General features: G+C 41.5%; 3 protein-coding genes across 7 annotated transcripts in view; 1 reads left to right on the top strand and 2 right to left on the bottom strand.

Moving 5' to 3' along the window:
* Window positions 1-4,696: 4,696 nt before the first annotated feature.
* On the bottom strand, window positions 4,697-8,129 carry tnfsf14 (TNF superfamily member 14; the record flags this gene model as incomplete). Its single annotated transcript, XM_083676453.1, is given in 5 exon segments — window positions 4,697-4,880; window positions 4,882-4,920; window positions 4,922-5,027; window positions 7,035-7,300; window positions 8,113-8,129. Coding segments are annotated over 5 exon segments (612 nt in total).
* Window positions 8,130-8,882: 753 nt separating this feature from the next.
* tmed1a (transmembrane p24 trafficking protein 1a) lies at window positions 8,883-11,503 on the top strand. Its single transcript, XM_083677508.1, has 4 exons — window positions 8,883-9,173; window positions 10,400-10,497; window positions 10,628-10,814; window positions 10,990-11,503. The coding sequence occupies exons 1-4, from the start codon at window positions 8,979-8,981 to the stop codon at window positions 11,206-11,208; spliced, it is 699 nt and encodes a 232-aa protein (XP_083533634.1). The 5' UTR covers window positions 8,883-8,978; the 3' UTR covers window positions 11,209-11,503.
* A 167-nt stretch (window positions 11,504-11,670) lies between these two features.
* Window positions 11,671-16,979, bottom strand: part of dnm2a (dynamin 2a) — a gene marked incomplete at its 3' end in the record, with an annotated part of 28,513 nt that continues 23,204 nt past the window's right edge. For 2 of the 5 annotated variants that reach the window (XM_083677472.1, XM_083677474.1), the window contains one exon: window positions 15,196-16,609. In XM_083677472.1, the coding sequence (XP_083533598.1) occupies window positions 16,540-16,609 (70 nt within the window). Of the gene's footprint in view, window positions 13,175-15,195; window positions 16,610-16,979 lie in introns of those variants that run through there. The other 3 variants (XM_083677473.1, XM_083677475.1, XM_083677476.1) reach the window with 2 other exon arrangements.

The following is a 16,979-nucleotide window of genomic DNA, read 5'->3' as shown; positions in this document are numbered from 1 at the left end:
GCTACTACAAAAATGTGAGTTTGTTGAGTGAGTTGATGAGTTCTCTGTGACCAAGTCTAGTAAGCCAATGAAGATCATTCTACTGTCTTGGATAATACCTGCTGTAAAAAGTAGAAAAAACAGTATAACATATCTTTAATGTTTACTTTAGTATTTACGTATTGTTTGTATTTATGAGTCTTGAGACTTGTGTATTGTATACATTAGCTATTTAAATGTCTTATTTATTTGTTTTCTATATATGTCTAAAGGGAAATGTTGAATGTAGGTGTGATAAAGAGTTGATAACCAATCAATGTGTGTCACTGTGTGACCGACTTTATAGTGTCAAATAAACTGTTAAAGGGACAATACAGAACTTTTGGCACTAATTATTTACATACATTATTTGGCTTGAATGTTGACTTTGTTTTGACTTTGAAAGTCGTTTTGCTCATGGGTGTGGGAAGGTGTGCCCTTGTATGCCCAATCAGGTCATTTCTTGACTAAATGTATATTTCGAGGACGCCCCCCCCCCCCACACCCCTTCATATAATCACTTTAAAGAGTCACTGGAATGTAATGTTAATTTTCTACCACAATAAAGAGATGATCAAATATTTGACTGGCAATACTTATTCAATCTTTAAAATCATTGTTTGTTGTTTAACTGGTACTGTAGTATTTTGAAGTTGTCACTCCAAACACTACAACCACCACTGGAGTTCAGTATAAAAGTGAGAAACTAAATCATATCATGATGCAGATGTATGAAAATAAACCACAGCTAGATGATGCGTTGTGGTCACATGCCAAACCATGGGGGGAATGAGAACTGTTGTACTGTATGTGAAACCACAAAGTTGATCATAACCAACTTGTCAATGAGCAAGTGAAATGGAAGGGTTATACACTGTCATGTATTGTATCTGTGTGACTCAACCAACCATGAGACCCCAGAGATGAAGTGAAAGTGAGAGTTGAGTACAGTGTGCCCCCCTTCATCTACTGTAGGGCCTCCCCTTCCCTGCGCTGTGGAACATCTGCCAAGCCTGAATGTGAAGAAACCAAACAAGGCCGTAGCTGAGGTATCACACGGCACATCAAATCACCAATACAACCATTTACCTGCATGGTAGTCAGAAAAAGGATATTGGAACACATTATTACTCATCACAACCCATACATACTTTCCAGCCATTTGGGTTTCACTTGAATACTTCTCTTTTCCATGCTTCAGTAATCAAATCACATGCCTCTCACCACTGTATTCATTAGCTGTTACAACCACAAGTTCCGATTATGCTTATATTGCCTATAATGCTGTTGTTCGTGGATTGATATCATTCATACCAACATTTCTTTTTCCACCACCGGAAGTGAGGCCAGAGGCAGAAGGGGTAGCCCAGTCCACTGGAGATTGTACGTGTCAAGATATCAGTTGAGTCGCACTAGTCTGCATTGCCTCTGCTTCTTATTTCCCCACACAAAGATGTCATCGTGTTCATTTCCTCTGTCAATCATGAAGTTCACATCACAGCATTCTCTCTCATTAACTCCCTCTGTCTCAATAACTCCCTCTGTCTGCTTCTCCAAGTCACTGGAAAATGATATTGAAACATAGAAAATATTAGTCTCCAGCATTCATCATGTGTGTGGCAAGGGTTACATGAGATCATGTGAACTACCCCATACTGTGAGAAAGTATAATTTTCACAATTTGAACAATGAATTTCACAGAATGGGTTATGAATTTTTCTTTTGTTTACTGCCAGTATGAGGAATTATTCCGATGATGTAACTTTTTGGGGTGAGTAACACTGTATGTGATATGTGTCATGTACTCAAACAAAACACCAGGGGACAGTGTTAAACTTCTGGCTAGACCACAGCAGCCGGCTGCATGAATTTCACTAGGTTTCATATCTTATGTGAACTCAACTTTTGCCGTTCTAGATGTCTAACCCTAACCCTAACCCTAACCCACATCTCAGGAGGCTTCACCTACACAGACTTCCAAACCAAATAAACCACATGACCTTTCACCACCTCCAGTTAAAAATGCAATAGGAAACAAATGATCCCAAAGGATCTGCTAATTGAAATATTTATAATAATGATCCAATTGGTGGTTGGTAATAGATTGTGACTTCAGTAGTTCTTCACCTAGGATGAAGGATTCTAACATATATATGTGAACAAGTGGGGAAATCCAACCACAGGTGTAATCCCCCTCTCCTCTCTCGCACTGCAGCACAGGTTACAGGTCAGACCACTGAATGTTCGAAAGGTGTGATGATGACTCAATTGTGGATCGCAACCTACACCTGGACATGGTAACAATATGACATGCCACAACTTGTTTAGAGTGAGAAAAGTTAGTTATTTTCTCAGAGAGAGTTTAATTTAAATCAGGACTAGGCCTAATTCTACTCCAGAGTAAAAAAGAATTTCTGAAACGATGCTTAACTTCCGATTACATAGTTCGGGACTATGGAGTCCCTGACTAAAGTAAGTAAGGATGTTCTGTGTGAGGTTGCTTCAAAAACAAATTGCAATTGTTTGTCATGATCACTGGAAAACCTGTCAATTGACACATTGGGGCAGTCTCACAAGCAGAGTTTAAATTAAATCAGGACTAGGCCGAACAATGGAGCCTCTTAATCCTGGATTTCCTGGTGAACATGGGCCATTTCCCAACATTGCCATTGAATAACTGCACTAATCTGAAATTAAACTTGCCTCTGGCCAGGTCTAATTTAAACCATCAAATTAACATCTAGATTTGCTATAATCTCTTCTCGGGATCAGATTTTTTAAAATCTTAACATGTCTAAGACATGTAATGCAATTTCAATTAGCCCAGTTTAAAAAGTGCAATTTAGTTTAGGATTAGGGTTAATCTGTGTCCGGGGAAACAGGCCTTTAAAGCATGGATGAGAGACACAAACTAGACTAGAGGAACATAATTTCACCTCTCAATTGTCCCCCTCAACCCAACCCCTCGCCCGCCCCACCACCACCACCCCCCACCACACCAACCCCCACCACCCCACCACCCACACCCCCACCCCCCCAGGCTTGTAAATAGCAGGTCTCCAGCTCATGGGTTGGAAACTGAGTCAGCGAAACAGACATAATGAAATACCTGCCGCCCTCATCTCCCCCAGCACCCCCCACCCCCACTTCCTCTTCAGTTTACAAACATACACAACAGGCATGCTGTGTGGGTGTCCTCAAAGAGCAGCTTCTTAGAACAGAACAGAGTTGAGGAGAAGGAGTGAGATCAAAGAATGTACGCAGTTGAAGGGACAAATAACAATACTACAGTGGGACATTTTGTGTGTGTGTGTGTGTGTGTGTGTGTGTGTATTTGTGTGTGTGTGTACAAGTCCCCAATCTGATTTTATCTGTGCTTAGGTTACAAACTCTATGGGACCGTGTCACAGATTAAACCTAATCATTTTACATGTGCAATCTTTTCCAGGATTAAAGCCTCCCCTAAAGTCCTGGTCTGAATCACACTTTCAATAGAAAATCTATATTGAAGACACTTTTTAGTCTAGAAATAGGCTTAATCTTTTTTGGGGGGAAACCAGCCGTATCCTGTATGTACCTCTGAGGTACAATCAATCAGGTACTGTAAGCAAAAGAGGAGTCAAAATGCAAACACATGATGGAAAGATGAGAATCATGTGTCAGGTCACAGTGCTTAAATTCAGGAGGGCGTGTTGTTTTCACCACTGTGTGTTTGGCTATGACTAAAAGCAACTGTGTATGCAATATCCGACCACTCAGACCACTGTCAGTAAAAGTTCCTGTTTGCGTGCGTGCGTGCGTGCGTGCGTGCGTGCGTGCGTGCGTGCGTGCGTGCGTGTGTGAATGTGTGCGTGCATGCATGCGTGTGTGCATGCATGCATGCGTCCATACAGTGCTGCACTGTTTATTCCCTAATGTATGCATGTGTGTGAGCATGAGTGTGAAAATAATAAATGCTTCATCAATAATGCTGCAGATTTGTTGGAAATATAAAAAGTACAGTATATCGATTTATTTTATTTACTTGAACAAAATACACATTGTATGTTACTGCTTGCATTGTTCATGTAGGCTACTGCACTGGTTAGATCACATATTGCAATTAAAGTGTATTTGGGTAATCATACAGTATGAAAGGGTTACAATGGGAAAAATGCTGGAACATGCTTTTGGCCTTAATATGAATGCTGTGCAGTGATTTACATACAGTGGTTACCTGAACATCAGGTGGACCTATGCTTTCAGCAATATACAGTGCATGTACTGTATCTCTATCTATATTTCTACCTCTATTTCTGTCTCTCTATATCTCTCTCACAGTATCCCTGATGTATAATCTTTCATCAGGTCAATATCACAGCAAAACAAAAAAAGCACAGAAAGAGACAATAGTCAATAGAGTCCTACAGTTTTTCAACATCATGACCATCCCTGAGTGAATTCAATTAACTCTAATCCTAATACTAACCCTAACCCTAACCCAATAATTAAATTAAATTACATTAAAGAACATTAAGTACTCACCTTACAAATTTGATACAATATTTTGTGTTTGACAAAAATCTGTGTTTTTTTTTTTTAACTTTAAAAAAAAATTATTATTAAAAAATATTTTATCACAAATCAATTTGGGTCAACCAACTGTTGAATCTTAATTTTACTGTAATCAACCTGTGGCTTATATCATGTAGGCACCAAAGTAGTTCCCTATAGAATAGTGCCACAGAACTTGAGTGAGGTTTGTCACCTTCACAAAGACGGAATCCCCCTTATAGAGATGGAACACCCCTCCCAGGTAGCTGTTGGATGTGGCCATTTTCCCAGCCTTGGGGTGGTACCTCCTGGACTTTAAGAGGTCTATGCCCAAGGTATTGTGGAGTAATTCTGCTGACAGAATGCCCCGTTGAGCTCACTGAAGAAGATCTTGGAGTAGACAAAGTAGTACCCTTCTTTCAGGATGATCAGTTTTCCCTCTTTGTAATCCATTTCATGGAGCACGGGTTCTGCCCCTGTGTTCCATAACATTATCTTATTTCCATGAAGGGGTCAAAAATGATGTTAGTAATGTGGTGTGCATGTCGGACAAAAAGAGGGAATATAATACTGACATACATTGTATACTCTTTTCAGACATCCTGATTCCTCCAGCAATGACGAAAAGAGATATCATCATCAATTTGTTTTGATTGATAAGCCATATTTGTCAGACCTGGGTCAAATACATCTGTCAAATATGTTTTAATACTTGAGCTGTGTTTGATTAAGTTTGCCTGGTACAATGGTACCAAGAAATAGTCCCAAAAGTGCAAACTCCAAGCTAAATCAAGCACGCCTCCAATAATACAGAGTATTACATATATGTAATTAAACTGTGTGTGTGTGTGTGTGTGTATGTGCGTGTGTGTGTCTCGTGTCTGTACATGTGCAGTGTGAGACTAGGCTAGCTCTGTCCTCTTTCACTAAACCACATCCTAGACACCAGGCTGGGTGACTAGAAATTGTGTCACTAAAAGCACCTGACCAATGGAACATCATGGAACATGGAAAGATGCTCCTTCTCCGATATGCGTCATGGAACAGTTATGTTCTTTGGAATTGAGGCACAGCTCTGAGATACTTCTCCATCTGAACTATTGCCAAATGAATTAAGCCAAACTATATATATATATATATATATATATATATATATATATATATTCCGTGAAACTCCAACTAGAGCTGAGCCAGCAATTTGTTTTTCAGCAAAAAAACAAATTGGCACAAGACAAGGCCCCTGACTATAACACAGAGGCTGGGGTGTGAGAGCTGTTTGTAGATGACTCTAACACTGAAGTGACTGATGAAATGCATTGTAACAACTAAAGATCAGGAAGAGAAGGAAGAGGATTACAGATTTAAGCTTGCTGAGTTATTGTTTGTTTCTGTTCCCTTTAGGGGATGACAAATATTTCACAATAGAATTTGACAAAAACAACTTATCATAAAAGGGTTCTAAGATGATTTGAGCTGACCATTTCAAACATTACTTTTTATACCAAAGTTCACTTGCTATGCGATTGGATCAGGGTAATGGAGGATATGCAGTGCCTTCGGAAAGAATTCAGACCCCTTCACTTTTTCCACATTTTGTTGTGTTATATATCCTAATCTACACAGTGTGTAATTGATTCCTATGCAAATCAGAGACCCTGTAAAAACAAAGATATTAATTCCAAAATTACATGAACTATTATGCTTGCATTAAGATGGACTCAATTCAACCTATTGAGTGATTTGTTGATGACTTTTTGCATTTTAGCTAACTTTAAGAGTGTCATAGCAAAGGGTCTGAATACTTATGTACATGAGGTATTTCTGTATTTCAATTTTAATAAATGAAATTTAAAAAAATGTGTTTTTCGCTTTGTCATTCTGGGATATTGTGTGTGGATTCATGGCAAATTATTTTAATTTAATCCATTTTAAATTGAGTCTATAAACACAACAAAATGTGGAAAAAGTGAAGGGAGCCAAAAGGCTAGTGAAAAAACAACAGTCAGTAGAAAGGAAAACCTTTGGGATAGGGTTAGGGTTAGGGTTAGGGTTAGCCCTAACCCTAACCCTAACCCTAACCCTAACCCTACATGAGAATGCCAAGAGGAAGTAACAAAATCACACTTTATCGCTCATAGATAAATGACAAGGTTGAAAATATTTTGAGTCTCACTTTGAAATAAATAAATATTAGATTTAGTGTTTCCGAGAACAATGCTTAGACAGATATTTTGCGGTTGAGAGGAACAGGGCAAGTGATGAGAGAACAGAGCTGTTAAGTGAGAAAAGGTATTATGAACATTTTACAGCTGGAATGAGACATAGGTGTTGCAAGCCAAGACGTGTGGTGAATGAGAGATGTGTGAACTGGTAGCATCTCAGCTGTGAAAGATGAGCTGTGAAAGATGAGCAACCTGTCACAAAAATAAATAAATGACTCGGTAGACAGAGATAGACGGAGAGAGCGCAAAAGAGAGGTGTACAGAAGGCAGCAACAAGGATAGGCAGACACATGGTGGTACTCACTGGGACAGGTTTGGAGAGGCGGTAGATGAAGCAGGCCTCTATGGCTATGCCACACAGTGCCAGGCCAACCAGCAGGAACAGCAGGTTCTGGGCCACCCCACCACCCCGGTGAGGTGGGCTAGGTTTGGGGGGCAGTGGAGGGTAAGCCGCATGGCTATCCCCCACAAACACAGAGGGACAGGTGACACCACCCTGGCCATGTCCAAAATATATGTAGATCTTTCTCCAACCAGGGACACAAAAACACCAAAATTATCCTCCAGGAGATGACGAAACTCAGCAAAAAATGGGAGACTTGGTCCCAAAGGTTAGGCCAACGCCTAGTGTGGGTGGGATCACTTGTGGGCAGATGGTTCAAGACTAGACACACAAGAACCATAGACACAGTACCACCTCCAGAAATCCCTCTCAAAACGACTTCTCTGAAGAGCAGTCACAGAGACACCAGTCCACTCATAAAAAAAGAGCAAAAAAACGAAACTGAATTATACTACACACACCAAAATCAGTGGTGAAAGAAGGAAAATGTTTCACCTCTTTTGTAAAGTTTCTCAGTCAGACAGTGCAGTAGGCAAATTAGCATCTTGGAGAGAGTGACCATGCACAATGCACGATCATTTCTTATCTACACACGATCATTTCTTATCTACACCCTCCCATTCTTCTCTCAGTTTACACTTCCTCTGTCACACACTCACACACTTTCAGTCTTTCTTTGTATCAGTCTGAGTTGATGATATGTATCTAGTTTGTTCGATACATACATTGATACGATTGCATTTCCATTTCCAGTGCAGTTTGTTCTAAATACCAATATGCTGCCCTTTTTTTTTACAGCAACTTTTAGTTCATACTTTCTGTTTTTTTTCACTGACAGGTTTAGTCAGGAAGTGACCACATGTGCTAGGCAGGGGCCATATTTGGCCTCAGTGTGTGTAGATTGAGCACACGCCTCTGTTGCATGCTGAATGCAGGCAATGCGCTGAAGTACATTCACTGTGCTTTAGAGAAACGGTTCTCAACTTTTTTGCTTACTGTAGCCCCAATTGCATATTTGCTCAGCCAAAAGTACCACCTAATGTTAATTTTACCATTAGGCCTATGCTCTTATAAGTCTTCCCAAGTGGGTAGGCCTAGTACCCCCAGGGGTACACAAACTGTATATCTGGTTGAGAATCACTGCTCTGGAATGCTTGTCAATTCCTATGGACAATGCACAGAGAAATTCCAGAAAACACTCATGCAAATCTGACCTTAGGTCAGTGTTAATGGGGAAACTTCACTCAATACCCACAATAACATTCTATCACAATAATGATACCTTTTCCTTTCCCATAGAACCCCTATAGCCTTCCAGAGCACAATGCATTATGAGCAAAAAAGTTTGCTACAATAAGATATTTCATTTGCAGCCTTTTTTTTATTTATCAAACAACTATGTGATAGTACAACATGTTGTTTCCTATTGCCAATGTCTCTATAAAAAGTGGATTATTTAAGTATTAGTTTTAATTCATTTCAAACAGCCATGTCACCTGGAATCACAATAGTGAAAGTAGTTGTCATTTGTTTAGTGACCGTAAATCCATAGACCTCTACCTCTAGCTGTTTTTCCTTTTACACCAAATATGGTCTGACACCTCAGAGTACACCAGGCTTCCTATTGGTTTCACCCATACTGGCATGAACTGAACTGAAGCGCTATTGGTCGTCCTGGGAAGAACTTTGTAGCTTGATTCCTGTTGAAAGAATTTGGTCAGAGAACAATATCGCTGTCAAATGAAGTTTTTAATGCAGTAGAGAACATAATGAGAGAGCGAAGTATTATCAAATTGAGAGGAATCATGGCGTAGAATCGACTATTAAACCGCAGTGATATTGCAGAAGTTGAAAAGTCAGCCATGGGTCTAAGTTGGGAAGAAAGAAGTGCCTCTGCAATAGTTTATTTGCTCTCGTGTTTCGCCTTGTCTGTGGACTTGACTTTAGGTTTGGGACAGAGCCAAGACACTGAATTCACATTTCTTCTACCTGCTGGCAGAACGGAATGTTTTTACCAAACAGCTGCGATGAACGGTAGCATGGAAGTAGAATACCAGGTAGCAGACTTGGACATCATCTTTTGTGCCTATTGAAAAACGTTCTCTCTCTCTCTCTCTCTCTCTCTCTCTCTCTCTCTCTCTCTCTCTCTCTCTCTCTCTCTCACCATCTCCATCTCTCTTTCTGTTTGTAATTAACTGTGCCTCTCTTGTAACACTTTAGTGAATGATATAAAGCATATTGTCAGGCAGTTCATGCTGGAATATTAGAGGCAAAGGACTTTGCCCAGAGTGCAAATCTGGAGATAAGGCATCTCTCCATGCAGGTAGGCCTATACAAAGTCAACTTGCAGGTCAAGGGGACTGTAAGCAAATGGTACAGTTGTGTCAGCACAATGACAAGAGATTCTCTCTTAAACTGCAGAATCATTTAGTATGGTTTCTCCTCTGGCTCTCCTCTTTCTCCCAGACATGCCAGGAGGTGTCGAATGTGAGTCCCATGCTTAGCTGTAGTGGGATAATGCAACTACATGTGAGACTATCAGACTGATTCAAACTGTATATCATGGTGGTGGCCATTCACCTCAATTCAAACACACAATATCTGTACACAATCTGTACAATGGAGATCCCCCCCATCCCCAGTCCCCCCAGTAGGCCCTCTGGCTGACTACACATGACTGTGGTATGATGTCACGAAGCTTACTTCTCCAGCTGGGACACATTTCTGTGGGCTCTGTGTAGTCAGAGTGGAGCCTGGCTGGCTTACTGTGGTATCCACTCAGGAACAGCTGAGATGATGGCTGAGAGAGATGAGAGCTTGAGCTGAATGACTGAGGGGATGGAACTGTCTTATTCAGCATCCTGTGCTGTCTGTCTGTCTGTCTGTCTCACCCAGCACTCTCACCATGGGGGAAAAAGGGTTAGTTCACACAGCCCAACATACTTCCTTCCCCCTTGTGTTCCCTCTGTCTGTGAGATGTTATTTTGAGGTAAGCAGTCAGGTGTCAAGGAGTGGGTACTGTAGCTTAATGAACTAGCCTCTTTTATTCTGGTTGAAACTGAAAGTGTCTGAAGTTTGGTCTTGGTCTTGGTGACTTAATTTCTGTGTAACTTGTAGAATTTGAATATGGAAATGAAAGAGGCTGATAAAGCCTCTATCTACGAGGGAATACTTAACTGACACTTTTGCTGTTCATGTGAGATGGCTCAGGGAGGGTGTCTAAGAGTTTAGATGTGTGTGAATCTCAGTATTATTGTTACCATGCGTCTGTGTCATTCCCCAGGTCATTGCAGGTTCAGGTCTGGATGTGAGCTTCACCCTCATCTCCCCCAGTGGCTACCGCCTGGCCTCGGACTTCAGGAGATCTGATGGCATCCACACGTGAGTCAGCAGCTAACCCCGATAACCTACTTGAGCACCTCCCAATGTACCTTTCTCTGAATCACTTGATTATGATCCTGTGTTTTCTCTCCCCCCATCCCCCCCCCCCCCCCCCCGGTCCGTGTCTCAGGGTGGAGCCTACAGAAGATGGAGACTACCGGCTGTGTTTTGACAACAGCTACAGTAAGCTGTCTGAGAAGATGGTGTTCTTTGAGGTGATCGTGGAGGCCCAGGGTGGGGACGCCAGGGGGGGTGAGGAGTTTGCAGACATGGCCGAGCCAGAGAGCATGGTGGAGTACAAACTGGAGGACATCAGGGTGAGAGGAACTGAACCACTCAGTCCATCAGTCACTGGCCTGGTTTCAACTGCTTCTTTTTGACATATGCTCCCTTTTTGTCTGTCTTACTCTTATAATTTCCTCCCCCTTTGTCTCTTGTGTCTCTTTATTTCCATCTCTCTCCCCTCCTGTCTTACTTACTCCCTCCCTGTAGGAGACAATGGAGTCAGTACACAGACATCTGGAGAAGAGTCGTCAGATGCAGACCATGCTACGGACCTTTGAGGCTCGCGACCGCTACCTGCTGGAGGATAACCTGTGGAGGGTCTCCTTCTGGTCCAGTGCCAGCCTCCTGGTCATCCTGACGGTGGCGATGATCCAGATCTACACACTCCGCCGCCTCTTTGACGACAAAAAGAGGGTCTGCACATAGTCACTACACCACATCCCCCACCAACGAGGGTAATATGACTCACAGGAGCCTACTGTGCAGTCATGGGTTTAGAGATTTAAAAAGAGACTTCAGACAACAGCGATATGGGCTGTGAGAGGGTAACTGTTAGACAGGATATAGTGATGTGTGCGTACTTGATGAGCTTGAGGCAGCTTCTGAGAAAGTAGCAGTAAAATGCCTGTTTTTGTGTCAGTCATGAACACTGTATAACAATGTCTTGACAGCTCAGCATCAATCTCCCTGATTGAAGAAAAAAGCAGTGCAAGATAGATGATGTGGTGGTATGATTTTAAAATATTGGTTCTTATAGTAACATTTAAATTATAATTTATTCCTCAATATGGGTATAGACAAAAAAACTGTAGAATAAACATAAAAAAAATAATTGTCTATGGTGATATTTGCTAATTCTAAAGTGAGAAGGAACAACAACAGTTTTTATTACATGGGATGGTTTTATTGAATTACAGAAAACTAATTACTTGAGATTATTTCATTCGTCCTTTTTCATGTATACCACAAGCAGTGTTTTACACACATCCAACATATGTACACAATATGCATAAACAAGATACAATCAGTATTTTATTTTTTTAAAGGAAAAAAAATATTTCATTGCTAAATCATAAAAGTCTCCCTGATCAATTCCTTCACTTTCCAGCTATACATAAAGACAAGTTTAATGGCTACCACCAAGAAAGGTGCTGAATCTAAGCATAAGCTATGACAATGTTTATTACAAGTTTAAAAATAGAACCTTGCCCATGGACTTTGAACAAACAGTATTTAGAATTGTTTAGAAACAGTATTTAGAAAGTTGTCAGTTGTCATTATAATGTTACTATTTACAGATCTGCCTGCTATCTTACTCACCTGTGCAAACCCCAGCACTACCTGTTTCTACAATCCTTCACCTCACCACTTGAAACTGTCACTATCATAAGGCTCTCTAAGACCTTTTTCTCTATTTAAGCCATTTATAGCACAATGAGGGCACTGCATCTACCCAGCACTCTGCCATCATCATAAGTGGTGTCCCCCAACTTACAGTACAAATCAATCAACTGTAGCATTGAACACTGCAATTAATGATGAATCTTAATTTCTCACATTTACACAGACAATTCTGCTTAGGCTACATGAGACAACAGTTACAATAACTTAGTCCCCAATTTTTAAAAAATATATTTCAATAGTGACTCGTACAACAACGTTCGATAAACGAATTCACTATTATGCAGAAAATGTGTTATGAACTATATATCTGTTGAGTAATGCCCTTATTTAAAAATGTATTTAATGTTCATGGAATCAAGGGGAGAGGATGTACCCCATGAAATATATATATTTTTTAATGAGCTGTGTCATTAGATATTTGGCACATGAGCAGTCAAACAATTTATCAGTATAAAAACAATTCCATTCTCTAAGTTCGTTTTGTATAAAAAAAATCATGTGTAAAACCAGTCCTGACTGAGTGAGTAGTCACACTATCTGAACAGACAGAACAGTAACCGCTAACCCCAGTGGAGTTGGAAATGTCATAGAATACCTCCCACACACTTACAACTGATTTTATACTAGCTATTAAGCTAGTTATAAGACTTTCCAACCCTGACTTTAGCAGACATATTTTATGACAACTTATGATTTTTTTATTAATACATTTTACTAGAAGCCTTCAGTAATTGTAAAATGAGCTAATATGTGATAGTTAATAAGTAAAATGTTCCTCTTACGTTTCATTAGCATTGATGTCAAATAACACATGGCTTCTAATCCTGAGCCTCATCAGCTCTGAAACTTCTTATATATGTTAGCGATGTTCAGGGTTGAATAAACGTTTGCTTGTATGTTCGGTTCTCCTCTTGAAGTGATGACTGGGCATGTCCAATCCCCTGCTCTGGGGCAGGGTCACCACTGGTTTCGACGAGGAGCAGGCCGCCTGTTCAGGAACAATCGTAATGATAAGAGCAGCATTAATCAGTTTCTCTCCCATCCATGTCTCCTTGAGGTGTAATGCTGTAAGATCTGTTATGTACTGCGAGTGAGGAGCCGAGAGGCAGTGAGGACGACGCATACATAGATATCATATCACAGCAGAGTGGGTTGTCTGCATTTGCACTACAAACAGCATGGGACCTATACAACTATAAACTCAGTTGTTCCTGCCAATCAAACTGTCGTCATGAACCATAGTTGGCTCTTTTTTTTCTACATACAATGTGGTGTTGTGTGTATGTGGTATTGTGTGTATGTGGTATTGTGTGTATGTGGTATTGTGTGGCAACAGACGACAATACATGTCAAGGAGAATAGGCCATAAAGTACTAGTCACTAGAAATGATACAAAGGAAACTGACTGGACAAAAGCAAAGACTGCTGCCACCACCTTGACCGTTGTGTCTACAACTAGGAGGACTGAGAAGACACTTGCAGGAACTCTTATCCTTCACAACGTCTCTCTGCTTTTTTACTCAAGTCAAAAGGCAATAGGCCTGTTGGCAGAGTTGCCACAGCAACATCTGCAGGTTTAGGTTTGATGTTTCTACAAAAAAGCCAGAGGGAGGAGAGAGGGAGGGGAAACAGGCAAGGAGAGAAGAACCAGGCAATCCAATGAGAGAGGAGAAAGGGGAATCACACAAGACACAAGGAGACACCAACCACCACAGCCAGTCCCTTTATTGTACACAATACCTCTTTATTAGCTCTCCTTTCCAAATCTGTTCATTTGTTTATTGAAATCCATTAATTTCTACAGAGGCACTTGACAAGGCTTTGCAAAAAGAAAGAGTTGTATGCAGGTTCAGTTCCCCACCCCATCCACCAGATACAGAGAGGAGAGAGAGGGTGGTGGGGTAGGGAGGGGAGATCCATCAGGGGGAAAGGCCGAGTCACCACAACCTTACACATTACAGAACATCAATGAGGGCTGGGGGGGCAGGCTACAGTGACAGATGCTAAGGTGAGTCTATTCCATTAAATGTCTAAGGTATGTCCCCTTACAACATCTCTATGTCAGAGAGTGATAACTTCATGTAGAGGGGGGGGGGGGGGGGGGGGTATATTTGGTCAAGAGATTCAAATGTTGCATGGACAGACACCATTTGCCAAACGGGTCTAACTAATTGGAGTTAGCTGAGGTTAGACACCCACGGGCACTGTCACTGTAGCCAGACCTGATGTGAAGGAGAAGGGGAAGAGAAGCACATTCTGCCCAGAGAGTCTGGTTTTAGACAGTTTCGACCAACACAACTTGCTCAGTTCAAACAGCAGGTTTACTAGTGGACCTTCTGTGAGGAGCACAAGGACAATGCATTTGCTGAGCTCAACATTGTTTAGAACAGCCTCTCCAGGCAGGATGTGCGTACACCAAAAACAGCAGAGCAACTCCCACCACCAGCTCACCCTCAATATTCATCATCAAATCAAAACAGAAAACATCAAAGCAGTCCATTGTCACTCACCCCTCTACTCCCCCCCCCCCCCCCCCAACCCCCCCACTGCCCCCCCCCAAGGTTTGCCAATAATAATACAAAAGAAAATAAAAAAATCAATGATCAAATACCCTCCCAGAGCAATCAAAAGATATTCATCAGCAAAGAATCACAGCTGTGGAGACACTCCACTCATATTGACCCTCCCAGTTACAACAGGTAGAGACTGTGGAGACCCTGGTCTCTGGAGCCATGCTGTATAACCCCAGAGAGATCTTCAGTCTCCCTTTCCAAGGGGGGATGTAGGGGAAAGTACTGTATAGTATACAGCTGACATATTTGCAATCAAAACAATAATGATGACAAATGCCCAGGTTATAAATAATGTATCTGGAGATTACCAATCTCAGTTTCCCTACGTCCCAAGCTATTCAATATAAACGGCTGTGTTAGTGCTTCCATTAGTATGATAACTACATTTAAAATGTTTGGTTTCAATTTATTATCATTAACATGATTTCCATAGGGATGTCTCATTTTTTTAAAAGAAGGACCTATCTCTGTCTGAATTGAGACTGTCCTTCCAGCATAAAGTTATATACAATGGCATTTCAACGACCAGGAGGGTCAACCATAACGGGAGGGTGGCCAAGACCCACGCTTTTGTAACCACATTCCCCATCCCAGTCTACAAAACCCTATCCTCTCACCTTACTTCCTGTCCTCTTTGAGAGGAGACCATCATCTCCGTTAACCTATCCGGTTAACAAATGAATGAAGGTCCATGAGAGACCTCAGTGGGGTTAACTCAAGACTAAAGATACTGTTGGGACTACTCAGATTCTACAAGAACTAGTGGAGAAAAATCATCTCACAAAGTGCAGACAACCTTCTCTTTCTCTCTCCCCCCCCCAATGTTTATTGTGCATAGTCTTATAATAGTGAAGTAAAACCTTGACTCTGAGTGCCTTTCAAGGAAATAACAGTGCTTGCTCAGAGTAGTCAATCTAGCGGCCATCTTCTCATTGTGGCAGAATATTCAAATAATGGGCAAAAGCTACTCTCAAATGTCATATGTAGCTATGACTAAATTGTCTTCGTATGCCTGATTTTGCTGTGATTAGAGATTTGTATTAATGCTACATACGGGGTCATTAAAAGGACAGTCACTCAAATAAAATAACAAGAAAAAAGTAAATCAACATCAACACCACCATAATAATAATAATAACGATAACCTATTTTCAGTATGAAATCAGTTAGAAAACCAAGAAAAAATTAACAACAGGATGAATGTGTATATTACACAGAGGTCTAGGGTTGGGCTCCAGGTCAATCTAAAGATGGAGGGAGGGGGGGGGGGGGGGGAAGCCAGCCTTTAACATTTTAAAAGTTTATACTAAGCTGCAGTGCACCTTTTCAGAGAAGGTTCTTCAGATATTACTAAAAAAAATAGGTCTTTACACTGGTCGCTAAAAGGCATGTCACCATACTAGACCCATATGACCATCCACACCTGATGCAGCGCACCCTGCTGGTCAAAGGTGAGTAACTCCTCTGAACCAGGTGGATCTCATATGTTAATAATACCATGAACAGTCCCGATTCCAATTCCGTTCCTGATTCTAAATATTCAAGTGGTTAAGATTTCTTTTCTTCTTTAGCATGTGGAGAGAGACCTCCACATGGGTTTGAGACTGAAGAGAGGGAATTAGCAGCTTATGTGAGAGAACAGTTTAAGTCGACTACATGAAGTAAGGCTGGATGATGCATATCAAATGTGCACAGATATCAGTAACCCCCCCCCTCTCTCTCTCTCTCTCTAGCCCTCCCTCTGGCCATAGCACACACACAGGTGGGCAGGGGCAAGGGTCTAGTCTAGCAAGGAGGGCTCGGCAGGGCGGATTATGGTGGGCCGGTGAGGAGCGCCAGGGGGTCTTCTGCTGCAAGGGGGAGAAAGAGCAAGAACAAGGCATGAGACATGCTCACGGAGAGACAGGAGAGAGAGAGAGAGAGGGTGATGAAATCAACCAGTGGAGAAACGAGGAGGGACGAGAGAGGGTAGAAAGTTGAGATATGAAGGGAAAGGATAGATAGAGAGAGAGAGAGAGAGAGAGAGAGATCGATCAAGGAGTGAGTGAGAGGAGAAACGGCCCCAGAAAAGGGAGAGATGAGTGAGATGGGAGGCATATTCACGAAGAGTGAGGAACATGGGTCCTGAGAAACTGAGAGCGGATAGCAAAGTCAGGAAGGAGGTGGAGAGAAGAAGTGTGCAACAGAAGAGAGAATGGAGGGCTGTGACAGAAGTTGAAG

The sequence above is a fragment of the Argentina silus genome (genome assembly GCF_951799395.1).
Source record: "Argentina silus genome assembly, chromosome: 9".
Lineage (NCBI taxonomy): Eukaryota > Metazoa > Chordata > Actinopteri > Argentiniformes > Argentinidae > Argentina > Argentina silus.
This window is presented reverse-complemented; position numbering and strand designations above follow the sequence as displayed.